The sequence below is a fragment of the Lithobates pipiens genome, unplaced genomic scaffold, assembly GCF_037356315.1.
Source record: "Lithobates pipiens isolate NorthernLeopardFrog02 unplaced genomic scaffold, aLitPip1_a1.2 Scaffold_18, whole genome shotgun sequence".
Taxonomy (NCBI): Eukaryota; Metazoa; Chordata; class Amphibia; order Anura; family Ranidae; genus Lithobates; species Lithobates pipiens.
Window position 1 is genome coordinate 381,444,873 of NW_027507758.1, and position 18,325 is coordinate 381,463,197.

Genomic DNA, 18,325 nt, shown 5'->3' on the forward strand with positions numbered 1-18,325 from the left:
GTGAAGAAAGGCTAAATGGCAGAGTGTGCAGAAAGGGCTGCATCATAGATACATGATAGATTCTCTTAACAATATTCTCAACATTTTTACTGGCATATCTTTGTTGAAAATGATTTAAAAAAATGTAAGTTATTGACTGGAGTCAGTTATGACATTCGATTGTCTGATTAACTTCCTTGACATAATAATTCATCTGTGTTTTACAAAATATATCTATACAAGTGGATCAAATAATAGAGATTTTTGAGAAATTCAGAGTTTCTGAGCTATAAGACAGCAACGAGTTGCAGAAGATATTCTAAAGACTTGGCCATACTCATGTCAAGGCAAAGACTGTCTTTGAAAAGTACAGCTTCATGTGAACAGCAGCAGTTTCTTTAAGCTTTCACTGATTGTTCTTATCTGCAATCCCGCAGAGACTGACAGCAATCATACGCTACCATAGCTGAGTGCTTTAACTTCAGACAACCATCTGTGTCCAAAATTGACCCTGAAACCCTGACTAGGAAGACCGAGGAGGGCTCATCAGGGAGTGGCAGCAAGGTCCAAGAGGGCACTAATCTCCTCTATGCAAGCTCACAATAAAACAGGCAGAAGGAAGCAGCAGCCAAGTTGTAGCATTTTGCTTGTACTCCAGTGAAGAAGAGCCCAGTTTAAATCAAGTAATGAACCCCCTACTGAACCTTCAGCTGTGGTAAGCCAGCACTTAGCTATCGATACCTCCTCTATCAGTAACTGGGATGATGGGGCACGGGACTGTTGCTCCCTAGGTCTGAAGGGTAGAACTGTGAAAGAGGAAGCCCCCCTGTTGGATTTTCCTGATGGGAGTACTGAGCCCATCCTAATCAAAGTATTAACTGCAGTAAATAGGGGAATTAGTCTCTCTCAACCACAGGTACATGATATAAAATAGGATATCACGTTATTGTGAAAAGACTTCCAAAAAATGTGAGCGTAGATGCTGCGTAGATGCTGCTAGAGGGCAGATTAGGGGAACTAGAGGATGTAATGGTTCCTGTTCAGCTTGATATCTCCTTAACCAGCCATGTTACAGCTGCATGTAAACACTAGTAAACATGATGACTTGGAGAACTGTTTAAGACAGGATAATGTACAGTAGGCTTGGTGGAAATACCTGAATGTGCAGAGGAAAAAGGTCCTGTGTAGATCATTGAATCCCGACTACTCAACACCTTTTGCAAGGAATCTTTGTCATGCTTGTTTCCAGATAAGCAAGTGAACAGGGTTCCATCCTGTCTTTTACCCCTGGGTAATCCTCCCAGGGTTTTTTTTTTTTATAAAATCACTAAATTATAAGGGCAAGGAAATAACCTTATGAAAGTTGAGGGAGATGAGCAAACTGCAAATAGATGAATTTAAAGTCTCAGTGTTTCCAGATTTTTCAACTAATTTCCAAAAGCAACATTTAAAATGTCAAGCTGTTAAAGGCTACATTCTCCTTTGGCAACATGGTACATGTTACACCCATATTTAGGGTGGAACATGTAACATGTTACTGTGCACCCCTCCCCCACTCACTGATTCCCCCCATGACAGCAGGCAGAGGATCCTCTCCCTGCACCTGGTGTCACAATTTAAAAAAGATCTGTGAATGAATGTATACAAGTCCCATCTCCCACGGCAGCAGATAGCTTGTAGTTCTCAATGAACTTTAAGGGCTCTGATGAGCATCCTTGTAATTCATTACTCTGTCTTGCTGCACATCTGTAACTGTCTACCTGTATGCGTGGTATGGAGAGACAGTTGTACTGAGTGTCCTGACATTGCACCTGCAATCTGCTGATCGGGGATGCAATGATCTGCAGGCTCCTAAGAAAAAAAGAATAAATACAATTTTTTTTATCTGTAAAAAAAATGTGCATTTACTATAAGTGAACTTATCCTTTAACCACTTCAATACAGGGCACTTTCACCCCCTTTCTGCCAATTTTCAGCTTTCAGCGCTGTTGCACTTTGAATGTCAAGCAACACTACCTAAATTAAATTTTAACATTTTTTTCACACAAATAGAACTTTCTTGGTAGTATTTAATCACCACTGTTTTTTGTTTTTATTTTTTTGCAAAAGAAAAAAAAGGCCAAAAATACATATTTTTTTGTTTCTGTTATAAATTTTTGTAAATAATCTTTCTTCATTAATTTAGGCCAGATGTATTCTGATTTTTTTTGATTAAAATAACCCAAATCAATGTATATTATTTAGTCTATAGGAAAGTTATAGAGTTCATAAACTATGGTATATATCTGAAAATCAATCTCACCTGATGTACTGATGGCTCATCTAATTTATTGAGGCCCAAAAACACTAGGACAGTATCCCCCAAATGACCTTTTGGAAACTAGACAGTCAAACCCAAGTAGTAAGAGTCATAGAGAGCTTTTTGCCGTTATTCTTTTTTGCCACAATTTTTTTGGAGAAATGAAAAAAAAAAATGTTTTTTGTACATACTGTCACCAGTGCAGTACAGCATTATCATAAAATGGACATGACAGTGATCAGGGACACTGACTGGCGACAGCATATAAACATGTTTTCTTTAATATTTTTTTTATTTTTATATTTTTCTAATGCGACTAGAGAATTATGAATTTCATTGGTATAAGCAACCATTTTTACTGAATGACACTGATTAATTTGGTATGTTCTGTTGTGATTAGCTGTGGCCACAGCTAATTGCATGGTACAGATGGGCTGCGGTTGTCCCTGTCTGTACTATGTGACTGTGACCAACCACAGCTAGCAACACAATTGTACATAATGGGTGGCATTAAAGGACGTCAGACGTTTTTTAAAACTGTCATGTAATCTGCTGTGATCTGTCACAGATATCACATGGTAGTGGCAGCAGGCCAGTACACTGATCAATAATTGGCTGTATCTGATAGACACAGTGATATCATATTACATTCACCTGGATCAGCAATAGTCTTGTCTGGCCGTCGTTTTGCTATAGGCCAGATGGGAAGTGATTAAATGTGGCTTTATCTGCTGAACTCTATGCTATTCCCTGCTAAACGTTTATTTGTCTTGTTGTGGTAAATCTAGGCTCTCAGTTTTTTGATAAGGCAGCAGCAGACATTGCAAGGTTGGATAAAAATGAAAATTCTTTGTTCAACACATGATCAATAGGGGATGGGTGAACGGTTCGGCTCGAGCATAAGTTTGAACCGAACTTTGGTTGTTCGGATGTTCTGCAGAACACCAAACAATATGGGGTGTTCACAGCAAATTCGAAATCTGCCGGAACACCGTTAAAGTCTATGGAACATTAACATGAAAAATAAAAAATGTTAATTTTAAAAGGCTTATATGCAAGTTATTGTCACAAAAAGTGTTTGGGGACCCGGGTCCTGCCCCAGTATCAATATATCAATGTATCATGTATCAATGCAAAAAAAAGTTTTAAAAACAGATTTTTGTTGGGAGCAGTGATTTTAATAATGCTTAAAGTGAAACAATAAAAGTGAAATATTCCTTTAAATTTCATACCTGGGGGGTGTCTATAGTATGCCTGTATGCCTGTATGCCTGTAAAGTGGCACATTTTCCCCATGTTTAGAACAGTCCCTGCACAAAATGACATTTCTAAAGAAAAAAAAGTAATTTAAAAGTACTAGCAGCTATAATGAATTGCCGGTCCCGGCAATACAGATAAAAGTCATTAAAAAAATGACATGGGATCCCCCCAGTCCATTACCAGGCCCTTTGGGTCTGGTATGAATATTAAAGGGAAACAAAATAAAATGTAAAAAAATTTGTGTGGGGGTTCCTCCAAATTCCATACCAGGTCCTTCAGAGCTGGTATGGCTATTAAGGGGAACCCCATGCCAAAATTAAAAAAAAGGTGTGGGGGTCCCCCCAAAAATCCATACCAGACCCTTATCTGAGCACACAACCTGGCAGGCTACAGGATGAGGGGGGACAAGAGAGCACCCCCCCTTGAACCATACCAGGCCACATTCCCTCAACATGGGGAGGGTGCTTTGGGGTAGCCCCTCAAAGCACCTTGTCCCCATGTTGATGGGGACAAGGGCCTCATCTCACAACCCTTGCAGCTAAGGTCAGGCTAGAGAAGCTTCTTTACTCATTACAAACACTTTTTATAAGGAAAGTAGTGCCATTTGCTGGCACAAATTGTTAGGACCCAAAGAGATTACACTTTTGTAGGGCTCAAATCCAATAATAATGAAAATGTATATACTGTATTACCATGAACATATTGGCAGAGTTGTGTACTTTTTATCACCAACTTTACACTTCATAAAGCTGACTTATTAGAAACTAGACTTACTTCTACAGCTAGGAGGGGAGTTATGTTACATATTTATCTCAGTTTTCTTTACTTACAAGTGACATCTAATTATCTTTCCTGCAAGCTTAAATGGGAACAAACTGTGGGTGAAATATCTGCACAATGGAATACTATTCTTCAATATGTACTCTTTGTTTCCTTTTCTACTTCTAGGGGATTTACACAATCTATACTGTATAGGGTTTACAGGACCCTTTGATGGATGTGCATATTTATGTTCTGAGATTTCACCTGGTGTGCTAGATATAGCAGTGATACAGGCAATTTAAGGCACATTTTGGTGCTTCCCAAAACTATTTTGATACTATCAGTGCATTAAAGTGGTTCTAAATTCTGTAGTTTTTTTTTTTTTACTTTCATGCCTTTTATGTATGAAGGTAAAAAACCTTTAGCGTGGAGCCCCATCACTTGTCTGAGTCTGATCTAGATCCAGTGATGTGTACAAGATCAGCTGCTCTCCCGACTCTCTGCCTCCTTATTGGCTCATTGGCTCAGACACAGCAACAGGAGCCATTGGCTCCTGCTGCTGTTACTCACAGTCAGTAAGGAGGGAGCGGGGCTGAGTCCTGTGTGTCAATGGATATACAGAGCAGGACTCGGGAGCAAGCATGCACAATTGTTCCCGGGGGGGGGGGTAGCCCATATCACCACCGTGATGTGTGATTGATTACAATGTGAATGTTTTACTTATACTGTACCAATTACTGAGCTAATGTTTTACTTATACTATGTTAATTCTGTGAACAAGTATGTGCCCAGAAGGATACTGAAGGCAAGGAGAAAGAGGTGCTCAGTAATGCTATATGATTCATGTATTATTGTGTTTGAAATAATTTTCTCTTTTCTTGGATATTTCCTATAGAAGTTTGAAACACCTAAATGTCCTGCAGTGTTGACCACATTGAAAGTTTCATAATTAATATCACTATCAATAGCAAAGTAATAATGCCCCCCCTATGCTTTCCCCTCTTTCTTTTTCTTGTTTGTTCTTGTCTTTGTACTTTGAACTTGTCGATTTTATATTGTATGTATATAAATTGTTGAAGAGCAAATAACAAAAGCTACCTAAAAAAGGCTATCTTTAAATATGTGAGATTGATGAATTTCATATCAGTCTAGGAACCATTTATATAGAAATTCACCAGTAACCACAGGATGTTTCTCACAACTGCATATCATTGTCATTGCTTTGAAAAGTAACAGTAAAAAACAGTAAAAAAAAAGTAAAAGTAAAAAGGTTCATCTTCTAAAAGCTTGGTGGATAAAGTATCCTCTGCTAGTTTAAAACAACCACAAGGTAAGGTATACTGTTCTGTGTTCAAAATCCAATTTTTCCTGTTTGTGTCCCTCTACCATGACTGTAGAAGATAAGTGTGCCATTTCACTATGGGAAAAGTACTTTTGGGGCTTTATCTCTTTGTATGGGCAACATGAAGGTCATAAAAATATGCTGAGCAATATTAGACAGCCATGCAGTCTATTAACTTACAAGTCAGCATCCTTGCAACATGGTGCTTTTGGTTATTAAAGACTTTACAGCTTGTTATTGCTAAAAAAAAAAAAATGTCAATAGAAACCCTGGCTTGTCCTTGACAGAGGAGTAAAAAGAATTAATTAAGAAGATTTTCATCTGAATAGAAGTTTGAAGGGATCATTGGTTGATGGGCAGCTAAACCCTTTGTAAATCCGTCAAAACTTGTCATTAAAACATGTTGTATGAAAGTTTGCAAAAGTGAAAAAGAATACATAAAAACATAAAGCCTTTCATTTTTAAGGATTTGCCAACTTATTCTAAAACTGACATTAACAGAATTATACAGGTAAATTTATCACTGCATATATATGGAACTATTCATTTTTAATTGGTTTTTTTTTGTAGACTTATGGGATAAATTGAATTTTTTTCATTCACTCTTTTACTCCTATATAGTACATATCTGTCTTTGCATTTTTAGGTTTCTTTTAAGTTAGGTAATGCTATCAGAACAGGAAATGCATTTCAGTAAAGAGGCGATAATTTAAACTGATCCAAGGGCTAGTGGTACTTACGGATGCATTCTGGCTGAGTTCCACTCCACGTTAAATTAGCTAGACAATTACGTGTAGTGGAGCCTTGAATATGGTAGCCTTTCCGACATCTAAAGAAGACAGTACTCCCAATCTTCAAAAAAACAAAAATATCAGAAATATGTCAGGAGTCTTAAAATGAAGTGAAGATAGCTATTTAAATGATAATGAGGCACATAAATGAAAATGCTATTTTTTTTTTCATAAGACAAAATGTACGTCCAAGCACTATTCCTTTCCTCTTTAGAAGAAAGTACTGAAGGAGAAAAAAAGATGAGAAAAGATAAGAAAGTCATTGTATTTGGAAAAAAAATAAGTATAAATATAAATATGTATACATTTTTTTATATATATATATATATAGTTTAAATGCTACGGTACTTTATTCTAATCACTGATATCTGTTCAATTTGCAATGCAAAGGTAAAGAATAAATCTATTCAGAATAAAACCATATATTACATAAAACAAAACATTCTAAGAATAACGGCAGAAGTTTGAACAATGAAAACAAAACTAAAAATTCTATGGCTAGAGCACAAGTTGGCCCGGGTCTATCCATCAATTTTTGCCAAGTGATATATAGATTGTGACCCCACCATGCTCTCCAGTAATGTTGATCGCTGTGAGCAGTTGGGGCAAGTGACCTTCATCTTTTTGAATATGCCCCAGGTTCCAGGCATTATTTATTTTTATTACAAATTCCTGGCCCCAGCTGCAGCACCAACCTTTCATCTGCCACACTACTAGTAGGCATGCTGTCGGCTGAAGAATTTCATGACCTAGGCCTGTTAATGGCAAATTCAATTTCTGAATCATTGGGTCTCACCTCCAACCCCAGTGGCATGTACTAGTGCCATCATAAGTGAGTGATTGTGGAAGATGTGGAAGAACAGGTATGAGAAAGGGCTGCAGTGTTGAAACAAGTGTGAGTTGCAGTGTTGGAACAGATGTAATAATGGGGTGCAGTGTCAGAACAATTGTAAGAAACAGATTCAGTGCCATGACAAGCATGAAAAGGCCATGCAGTGTTGGAACATGTGTAAGGTGGAGGAGGTTAAGTGTTCAGTTTTGGGACAACTGTAAGAAGGATGTGCAATGAGAGAACAAGTGAGAGGAGGGAGTTCAGTGTCAGAACAGGTGTTAGAAGTGGGTGTAGTGTTGGAACAGGTGTGAGGAGTGGGTTTGGTGTTGGAACAGGTGTGAGAAAGGGGTGAAGTGTTACAAAAAGGTGTGTGAAGGTGTGTAGTGGAGACAGAGGTGTGCCAGGAGTATACAGATGTGCAGTGAGGTGCAGTGGTGGGTTAGGACTGTGGGGGGCAGAGGCAGAGCTGCACAGGGGAAGAGATAAAGTGGTGCAAAGGATGAGCAGGGGTGAAGTATTCTTAATGCCGTGTACACACGACCAAACTATCCAGCGGACCAGAGTCCGCCAGACAATCTGCCTGTGTGTGGGCTCTGGCAAGCTTTTTTTCCCCAAAAGTCCAGCGGACTTAGAAAGTAGTTTTGACTCAAAAATTGTCCGCCGGACTGCGAGTCCGTCGGACAATCCAGCCGTGTATGTGCTAGTCCGCCGGACTTTTGAAATGAACGGACTTTCCCGCGCACGGAGAAAAGTCCATTCATTTTGAACGCGGCTCCAGGTAGCCAGGACTAGCGTACGTTGCTGGCCCCCGTCCCCTGGTATTTACTAAAAGGAGAAGCCCTACGCTGAAAAAACGGTGTGGGGCTCCCCCCAAGGTCCATATCAGACCCTTATCTGAGCATGCAGCCCGTCGGTCAGGAAAGGGGGTGGGGACGAGCGAACGCCCCCCTCCTGAGCCGTACCACGCCGCGTGCCCTCAACACGGGGGGTGCTTTGCAAAGCACCTTGCCCCCATGTTGATGAGGACAAAGGCATCTTCCCGACAACCCTGGCCGTTGGTTGACGGGGTCTGCAGGTGGGGGGCTTATCAGAATCCGGGAGCCCCCTTTAATAAGGGGGCCCCCAGATACTGGCCCCCCCACCCTATGTGAATGAGTATGGGGTACAATGTACCCCTACCCATTCACCTGGGAAAAAAAATGTAAAAAAAAACATAACACACGGGTTTAAAATAATTTATTGCACAGCTCTGGGGGTCTTCTTCCGTCTTGGGGGTCTTCCCCCCCAGACTCCTCCACTATCTTCTGCTAGATCTTTTACTAGCGGAGGAGCCTGGCTTTCTTCTTCGTCGCTGCCGGGGGGTCTTCTTCCGACTTCGGGGGTCTTGTCCCCCTGTTCGGGGGTCTTGTCCCCACTTCGGTTCTTCTTGCCAGGCCTCCGCTCCTTCTTCCAGCTCTTTTACTGGTGGTGGCCCGGTCTTCTGTTGCCCCTGTCGCCGCCTTCTCTTCTTCTTCCTTGAGATGTTGACTCAACGCTGTCTCTGGCCATAATAACAGGGACGTGTTACGCGGCGACTTATATATGGACATAAGTGATGTGCCCCGCCCATTATGATGTCACAGTCCCAATATCCGCTGGGACTGTGACATCATAATGGGTGGGGACATCACCCGGTGACCCCGCCCATTGTACCTACATAAGTCGCCGCACAACACGTCCCTGTCATTACGCCCAGAGACAGCGTCGAGTCAACATCTCAAGGAAGAAGAAGAGAAGGTGAGAAGGCGGCGACAGCGGCAACATAAGACCAGGCCACCGCCAGTAAAAGAGTTGGAAGAAGGAGCAGAGGCCCGGCAAGAAGAACCGAAGAGGGGGACAAGACCCCCGAAGTCGGAAGAGGAGGCAGCGACAGAAGACTGGGCCACCGCTAGTAAAAGAGCTAAAGGAAGAAAGTGGAGGCCCGGCAAGAAGAACCGAAGAGGGGGGCAAGACCCCCGAAGTCGGAAGAAGACCCTCGGGTGGCGACAAAGAAGAAAGCCGGGCTCCTCCGCTAGTAAAAGAGCTAGCAGAAGATAATGGAGGAGTCAGGCGAGAAGAGCCCCCAAGACGGAAGAGGACCCCTGGAGCTGTGCAATAAATTATTTTAAACCCTTGTGTTGTGTTTTTTTTTTCACAGGTGAATGGGTAGGGGTACATTGTACCCCATACTCATTCACATAGGGTGGGGGGTTGGTACCTGGGGGCCACCTTATTAAAGTGGGCTCCCGGATTCTGATAAGCCCCCCGCCCACAGACCCCAACAACCAACGTCCAGGGTTGTCGGGAAGAGGCCCTTGTCCTCATCAAAGCACCCCCCCATGTTGAGGGCACGCGGCCTGGTACGGCTCAGGAGGGGGGGACGCTCGCTCGTCCCCACCCCCTTTCCTGACCGGCCGGGCTGCGGGCTCGGATAAGGGTCTGATATGGACTCTGGGGGGACCCCACTCCATTTTTTCGGCATAGGGCTTCCCTTTTAAGTCCATACCAGGTGACAGGGCCAGCGATGTGCCAATCTCGCCGCCGAAATCGGCAACATTGACCTTCCTCGCTAGTCCCGTCTACCTGGAGCCATGTTCAAAATGAACGGACTTTCCTCCATGTGTGGGCAAGTCCATTCATTTTCAAAAGTACGGCGGACTAGGTCCGCCGGAAAAGTCTGGTTGTGTGTGGGCAGGTCCGCTCATTCAGAAAGTCTGGCGGACCTCCGCCTCAAATTACGGTGGTTTTGTCCGCCGGGCTAAGTCCGCCGGAAAGTCTGATCGTGTGTACGCGGCATAACAGGCACAAAGGGATTCATTTTTTTAAAACTGGAAAAAGGAAACTAAAGCAGTTATCTGTAGCATCCAGATTAACTCTTTACCACTACAGATTAAAAAATAGAAGATAAAACCCTGCTAAACATACTGTATCACTAAAAACAGTTTTTACTTTTGCACAAGCGATCATAAATATATTTTTTTACCCAAAGCAAAGAATATAAACAAGTGATGGCACAAACAGTGATGTTTTATAGCAATAAAAATTTCACACATTTATAACAGGTTTCAGAGATCTTTAAACACCCTGAAACCTTGCTCCTGATGTGCATAATCATTTGGACACAGGCAGAGGAAACCCAAGTGCTCAGCTGTCCCATTTTCTTGCAAATGGCAGCTGCCCTTGGTATCCTGATATGTACTGAATCGTTTGGGTTTTAAGATACAGTTCATCTGTTGTTATAATGTTTCTGCAGAGTGGGGTGTTCTTGTAATCCTGACCCTCATGAAACCCACTGGAGAGAATAAGACTTGCATAAACTTCCAGTTAAAGGGAAAATATTACAGTATAATTGTAAAACTGTGGTAACTTACTTATATGCAAATATATATAATATCTTGATTTTTTTTTTCTTTTTTTTGCTGCAGCTTTTGAGAAAAAAGGGTGTAATACGAGGTGTACTAACACATTTTTCATGAAATGATTATTATTAAACTGAATAAGACATAAAATAATTGTTCAAATTATATTTTAATTGAATTATCCTAATTTGGTAACAATTAAACAAAGCTTATTAAATGTTCTCATTACCTCATAGGCCCTGGAACTGTTTTGCATGCCATAATGAGGCGTACCAGGGTCTCTGCAAGCATTATGAGCCGGATCTGAAAAGCATGCAAAATGTGAACATAAGGCATGGTTACTATAGAAACCATCAATCATTTTAGCTTATTTGCTTTTACCGTATAAAGCTTTCCATCAAAATTAAAATAAGATAGGGAACATGATAGATGTCAAAGAGGCTCAAAGGAAAATGTAGTTTTCATATAGGAAATAATTAATCTAGAAATCATAGCTACCTTTCATGGAACACAGTTTGTTTTCATTAGACAAGCTATAATGACTCCTTGTTTTTTTTCAGAACTTCCCCTGGCCTGTTGCCCCCCTCTCACTATTGTCACTTTCAAACACAGAATCCCAGTTTCTGTGTTTGCAAGTGACAGCATTCCTCTCTTGGTGATTCCCACAGCACCCTCCCTGCCCCGACACTCAGACGGGGGGGGGGGGGGCAGCTAGTCGGCACTGTTTGTTAATAGGTGGGAAAGGGGTACTGCCTATTTAATCTCCATCTTTTGCTTGGTGGGGAAGGGGTAGAGCCAAGCAGAGCTCAGAGCTGAGAAGGGGATCAGGTGCACTTTGAACAATTCACTCTGAACTCTGAGCTCAGTAAGACCCCTTTCACACTGGGGCCCTTTGTGGGTGCTACATCACTAAAAATAGCACCTGCAAAGCGCTCTGAAACAGCCGCTGCTTTGTCTCCAATGTGAAAGCCTTGAGGGCTTTCACACTGGAGCGGTGTGCTGGCAGGGCGGTAAAAAAAGTCCTGCTAGCAGCATCTCCACCGCTCTTCCCCATTGAAATCAATGGGGCACCGCGGCTATACCACCGGCAAAGCGTCTCTGCAGAGGTGCTTTGCGGCAGTTTTTAACCCTTTCTCAGCTGCTAGTGGTCAAATAGTGCCGCAAATCCGATGATAAAGCGCTGCTAAAAATATTGGCGCTTTACCGCCGATGCACCTCCCACCCCAGTGTAAAAGGAGCCTAATTAGAACTACCTAAACCCTAAACTCTGTGCATAGCACCGATCTGAGCTCTGTAAATAGCACCACCCTGGACCCTGAGCTTTGTGTGTGTATCACAATCTTAAATACTGCAATCCTGAGTCCTGAACTCCATGGAAGGTGCAATTCTAAACCCTGTGCATAGTGCAATCCTGAACTCTGAACTCTGTGGGCAGCACAATCCTGAACTGTGTGTGTAGAAGAATCCCGAACCCTGAACTCTGTGTATAGTGTAATCCTGAACTCTAAACATAATACACCACTGAACCCTTAGCTGAGTGTGTGCAACACACTCCTGTGCATAATGCACTCCTGAACCCTTTACCCTGTGAGCTATGCACTCTGTGCACTTCTGTTATGATGAACTTGTTTTTTTTTTAACCCCTTGCCACTGACTATGTATATATGCAACCTCATTGAAGTGGGTATTCTTTTGTGAAGTCCCATATATGAAAATATGTGTTTGTGCTGAGAGCTCCGCCTCTCATACTAATGAATGGGAACCGGAAGTCCCGGTTCCCAATTACCTGATCAGCTATCACAGAAATTTGCCACTGTTCAGTCTGCCCCTTGTTTTCTCCTCTGAATGGAGAGAAAGATACACTGTATCTTTTTCATCTTGACAGAGTAGAAAAACTAGATCAGGGGTTCCTTTAGGTCAGTGTTAGGGTTAGGATCAAGGCCAGGGTCAAAGGTCGATGTCATAGTCAAAAGTCAGAGTCAGTATATTTTAGGAAGGTTTTAAAAAGCATCAGTGTAAGTTACTGAAAAAATGTGCACTATTGTTTCTGTGTCCTACTATGTATACAAACAACAAATGGCATACACATATACTACCATGCAAAAGTTTTAGGCCAGTGTGAAAAAAATGCTGTAAATTAACCCTTTCATTTCGACAGTACGCATATATAAAACCTCACTGGACTGGGCTTTTTTCCGTGCAGCTGCATAAATGCGTAACTGTCTTTGTTTTGAGAGTGCAAAGGGTCCAGGGTCTCACCAGTTTCTGGTCACCTGATTGCTGTGATAGCTTCTGATTGGCTATCACAGTGGTCATTCATTGTGAACCCCGCCACTGTGTTTTACCTATATATATATATATATATATATATATATATATATATATATATATATATATATATATATATATATATATATGGTTTGGACATTCTTGAATCAAATTTTTTTGGACATTTATTTATAATATTTTTTATTATCTAAAACAGGAATTAGAATTGATTTGTAGTGGATAATTATCACTTGTCACTTTATATATACCGTAGGTTATATATATTGCACATATATATTTATGGTTTGCACTTTAAATTTGTAGTGATATTGCACTTTAAGTATTATTTTGTTTATATATTCCTATCAGTTTGTGTCATAGGTTTTGGCATATGCACTGGTTCACTTTTCAAACACAGATTCCTGCATTTTACTAAGTTTCTAGTGGTCCTTCCTCTTTGCAGCCATCCTCAATACCCAGCACTTCTAGGTATGGGGAGCTTGTGATTTCCTCTCCTGTGACAATGATTGGGTCTATAAGCCAACTGCTAGGCCTGAAAACTGTAACATGACTGGGAAAGTGATGTCACCACTGCCCTGGATTGCCCATACCAATAATTTCAGTGTTGGCAGAGAAGGAGGAAGTACCAGCTAGCTTATTACTGGTAAATTGAGTAAAGTGAGGTTGAGAACCATTGCAGAGACTCACTTTGTCCAGCATAAGCAAAGCGACAGTGTAGTCTTTAAATTGTATGAGAGTAGCTGATTCTAAACTGCATTGCTTTTGAGTGCAGAATTTGATGTGCAGCTTTACAGGCAGACTAAATGATGTGTGTCATAGCACAAGTAAACATTTAGGCTGGGTTCACACTGCTGCGGGGGGAGATCCGGATGTGATTCGCACCGCAAATCACATCCGATCTCCGTAGCGATGCGAGTACAGCCATACAGATAGTTTGGCTGAATTCGCATCGGTCCCGCAGCAAACTCGCAAACCCTTTTTTTGGTCCGCAACAGAATCGGATCGCATGGGGGTTCACACCATGCGATCCGATTCCTGTGCGAGTCGGCAGATCGCACTGCGATATGCGGACGGATCTGGGGGTGTCATTAACATATCATTGACACTCCCAGCCGTCCGCATAGGGCAGTGTGAACTGCCGGCGGGAGTAATGCGATGCGGGAAAACGCAGCGGATTCGCGGCGTTCCCGCATCGCAGCGGTGTGAACCCGGCCTTAGAGAAAAACTACCTCTTTGCCCCGGCTGCCTATAGGAAAAGGACAATTTTGTGTAATAGTAAAGTTTTTTTTATAAAAACATATGAGGGTTCTTCAAAAGATTTCCACACTTTTTTAAACAGAGTTATATATAAAAGTGCAAAAACATTTAGAAGACCCCTCCTAATATTCCCTTTTACTTTTTCCTTCTAAAAATGTGTTTAGATAAAAATAATAATACAAATAACCAATGGGCATTATTACTTTTGGGCAACTTTCTTATGATTTTTTTTTATTATTATTCTAATTAAATTGCCCCTAGAATCAATTCCAAAACATTTGCAGATAAGATAGAGTTATCAATATTAGACATACCAATACAAATTGGCTGAATACCACTCCAGGTGCCATCTGACTGGCAAATTCTTCTAGATGACCCTACCAAAATAAATGGGGGTCTGCACTGAAAAGAAACTTCTGATTTGTAAGTAAAACTTTTGCCATTAAGACGTCCCTCTGCTGGAGTCCCAGGATCACCACAAAACATAGCTATAAAAAGAAATGGTTTACATTAGTTACAGATATAGTCAAATTTGAGTTTGTTGACAATAACAGTTAATTCTAAGATCCCGTGTACCCATATGTGAAAATAAGCCTTATGTCACATTTCCCGGAACCTCCTGAACCATATACCAAAATATATTTAGGCAAATGAGTCAAAATACAAAGACTGTCAGGAAAAAGTTTGTTTTACTTTGCCTCATGCTGTATCATGTTGATAAAATATGATATTCCTGTTTTGCAACAAAAGGCAATATTTCAGTTCACCAAATACTGTATAAAATAAGGTAATATAATAGATATAGATAATATAAGGGGATAATATAAGGGGAAAATCACTTATCAAAAGTCAATAAAAAACTATTTGAAACTAAAATGTATTGTTTTAAACTGAAAATGTAAGTATATGTTTAATTGGTTCTAAAAGCTCAAGGTTTTTTGCCTTAAAGTGGAGCTCCCCTCAAAAGAGAAAACCATCCATTTATCTGCCTCCTCCCCCCTCTGCTGCCACTTTTGGCACCTTTTTTGGGGGTGGCGAGTACCTGGTTTTGACAGGTACCCGCTCCCACTTCCAGCTGAATTTGTGGAGGCAAACTCAGCCAGAAGTTGCCCCCTCCTCCTTCCCCGCATTTCGGCTCTGTTCTATCAGCATAGATTTTGGGACAGTGGATGAAGGGGAGGATCAGAGAAGACAGAATCAAACAGCCTTTTTACACAATGCAGAGGATTAACGCCTTAGGTCCCACAGTATAACAAGCATGCTTTACTGCATATACAGACCGATTTTACTGTTGTGGGTTTAGTAACAATAATTTTTTTCAACAGGAGCCTGGGGCTCCTGTTTAACCACTTCAGCCCCGGAAAGTTTACCCCCTTCATGACCAGGTAATTTGTTTGCGATATGGCACTACCTTACTTTAACTGAGGATTGCATGGTCGTGTAACGCTGTACACCATAAAATTGATGTCCTTTTTTTCCCACAAATAGAGCATTCTTTTGGTGGTATTTGATTACCTCTGTGGTTTTTGTTTTTTGTGCTATAGACAAATAAAAACTGACAATTTTGAAAAAACTATAAAACACATCCAATAAGAATACAACTATAAAACACATTCAATAAAAACATGTAAAAAAATCGAATTTCCTCAATTTAGACCAATATGTATTCTGCTACATATTTTTGTTAAAATAAATCCCAATAAGCGTACATTGATTGGTTTGTGCAAAAGTTATAGCATCTACAAACTATTGGATATTTTTATTGAATTTTAATGTTTTTTTTACTAATACTGGCAGTGATTAGTGACTTATAGTGGGACTGCAACATTGCAGCAGACAAATCGTACACTCTGGGGGTTATTTACTAAAGGAAAATCCACTTTGCACTGCAAGTGCACTTGAAAATAAAGTCGTTGTAGATCCGAGGGGGGCATGCAAGGAAAATAAAAAACAGCATTTTAGCTTGCACAGGATTGCATGATAAAATCAGCAGAGCTTCCACTCATTTCAGATCTACTCCTTAGATTTAGAGCGACTGCACTTCTAAGAGCACTTGCAGTGCGAAGTGGATTTGCCTTTCGTAAATAACCCCCTAAGTGACACATTTATTGAGACCAGTGACACTAATACAGCAATCAGTGCTAAAAAATATGAACTGCCACTGTACTAATAACACTGGCAGTGAAGGGGTTACCTTCAGGGTTGATCAAAGGGTGCCTAAAATGTGCTTGCTCACTGTGTGTGTGTGCAATGCTTTAACTGTGGGAAGACAGATCCATGCTTAGCAGAAACACAAGATCTCTGTCTTCCCCTGTCAAAGAATGGGAATCTGTCTTGTTTACATAGGCAGACCACCATTCTGCCTCTCTTGGGAATGAGGGTACTGGTAGATGTTAGGCACGCCACAGACCCGGAACAGCGAAATCACGTACAGGTATGTGATTTTGCCCAGCAGAGCTGCTGCCTCGCAGTACAGATACATAGGGCGGTCGGCAAATGGTTAAAGCATTCTATGCATTAACATGAAAAACCTTCTGAGTGCAACTTCCCAAGTCTCTCTCTCTCTCTTGGCAGTGTGCCAATGAGGAGAGAGCAGGGTCAAGCTGTGCTCTGTGTGTAAATGAACACACAAAGCGTGGTTCAGGACTGAGCCTGCTCAAGTGCCCCCATAGCAAGAGCTGGAAGATGCATCACTTCTTAGTTATGCTAGTAAGCACATCATTCTTTAAAAATCAGCAATCAACAGAATGCAAACATGCATGCAATGTCTATAGATTCTTTAATTACAGAGAGATGCTTAAAGTGGTAGTAAAGCCGCTCAGTTTTTTTTTTTTTCATACCTGCAAGGGAAAAGGCATAATGAGCTAGTATGCACAGCATACTAGCTCATTATGAAATACTTACCTTCTAATGAGGCCCCGACATCTCGCCCGATGCACCCCGAGGGAGCTGACATGTTCCCTCGGCGTGTCTTCCTGCGCCGGAGCCGCAATATCGTCACTCCCGCGCATGCGCCTGGGAGACTTCTTCCCGGCAGGGTCCAGTGTCTGCCAGACTTTCAGCCGAGAATCCCCTTTGCGCATGCGCCGCTGCAGTCAGCGGCGCATTGCGAGGGGAATATCTCCTAAACCGTACAGGTTTAGGAGATTTTTTTTACCTACAGGTTATAGGCTTTCCTGTAGGCAAAAGTTGTAAAAATGACTATACAACCGCTTGAATCCTTTATCAAAGGTTATTATCTATTTGCACTAAAAATCAAGCCAGAATAAATAGAAACCATCTCTAAGTAATGACTCGGCTCCTTGACTGCTATCCAATCTCCAATGCAAACACAGAGCAAGTAAACAGAACAAGGAATCAAGCAAAGGGCTGATACCTGACTTAAATGGCTTGTCTGCTTTTCCTGTGAAATTTGAGGATGAATTACTCCACAAAGCCTCTAGGTACAGGGGTCAGTGAATAGTTGTTTTAAAGCTTATTTAATATTTTTGAAGTTAAGAACATGCAAATACCTGAATGTCCATCGGTTAGCTATAGGCTCACTTTACTTGTAAAAGGGGAGAAAAACACCACACTGTCTGATTAGGAGGATGGGAGTTTGTTTGTAGTCTCTGTTTTTTGCACAAATTTGCAACATTTGCAAAATAAAGTGCAATACTATTTTTATTGAATAAATATCCAGTTAGACAATATTACACTATAGTTGGTTTTCTCTTTCTGGGTTACTGCTGAGTTTGCTGCTGAACAGATTGAGCAGTGCTATTGGTGTTTGGATTTTCTTATGCAGCCATCCGTCCAGAGCTTAATTTCACAATATTCTGTACAAGCAAAGGCCTTGGCTGGGCTATAGCCATGTGCCTGGTTTTGCTTGCCATATGGTAAGCAAGGTTTTCTAAAGGTGGTGGCACACTTCATTGATGGACTCACTGTGGTGTCAATACTAGAAGAATGTGGCTTATTATTTCATAATTTTGGCCATTAGAAACTTGATGTTAATATCTACAATCAAATAATTTGCATTAATTGGACTATACTAGCGCAGATTCTCCTCACTTTACCTGTTGTTTATCCACTAAATTAAAATGTTTTATGAATCAGATATCTTAATCTGATACCAAATATTTCAATGGAAAACTTG

At 41.1% G+C, this 18,325-nt stretch overlaps 1 protein-coding gene across 1 annotated transcript in view; it reads right to left on the reverse strand.

Moving 5' to 3' along the window:
- The window catches only part of CSMD1 (CUB and Sushi multiple domains 1), a 2,539,710-nt gene that overhangs the window by 72,510 nt on the left and 2,448,875 nt on the right, over positions 1–18,325 (reverse strand). The window contains exons 61-63 of the mRNA XM_077487775.1: positions 14,502–14,675; positions 10,871–10,944; positions 6,382–6,493 (exon numbers count right to left, since the gene is read on the reverse strand). Of these exons, the coding sequence (XP_077343901.1) occupies positions 6,382–6,493; positions 10,871–10,944; positions 14,502–14,675 (360 nt within the window). The remainder of the gene's footprint in view (positions 1–6,381; positions 6,494–10,870; positions 10,945–14,501; positions 14,676–18,325) is intronic.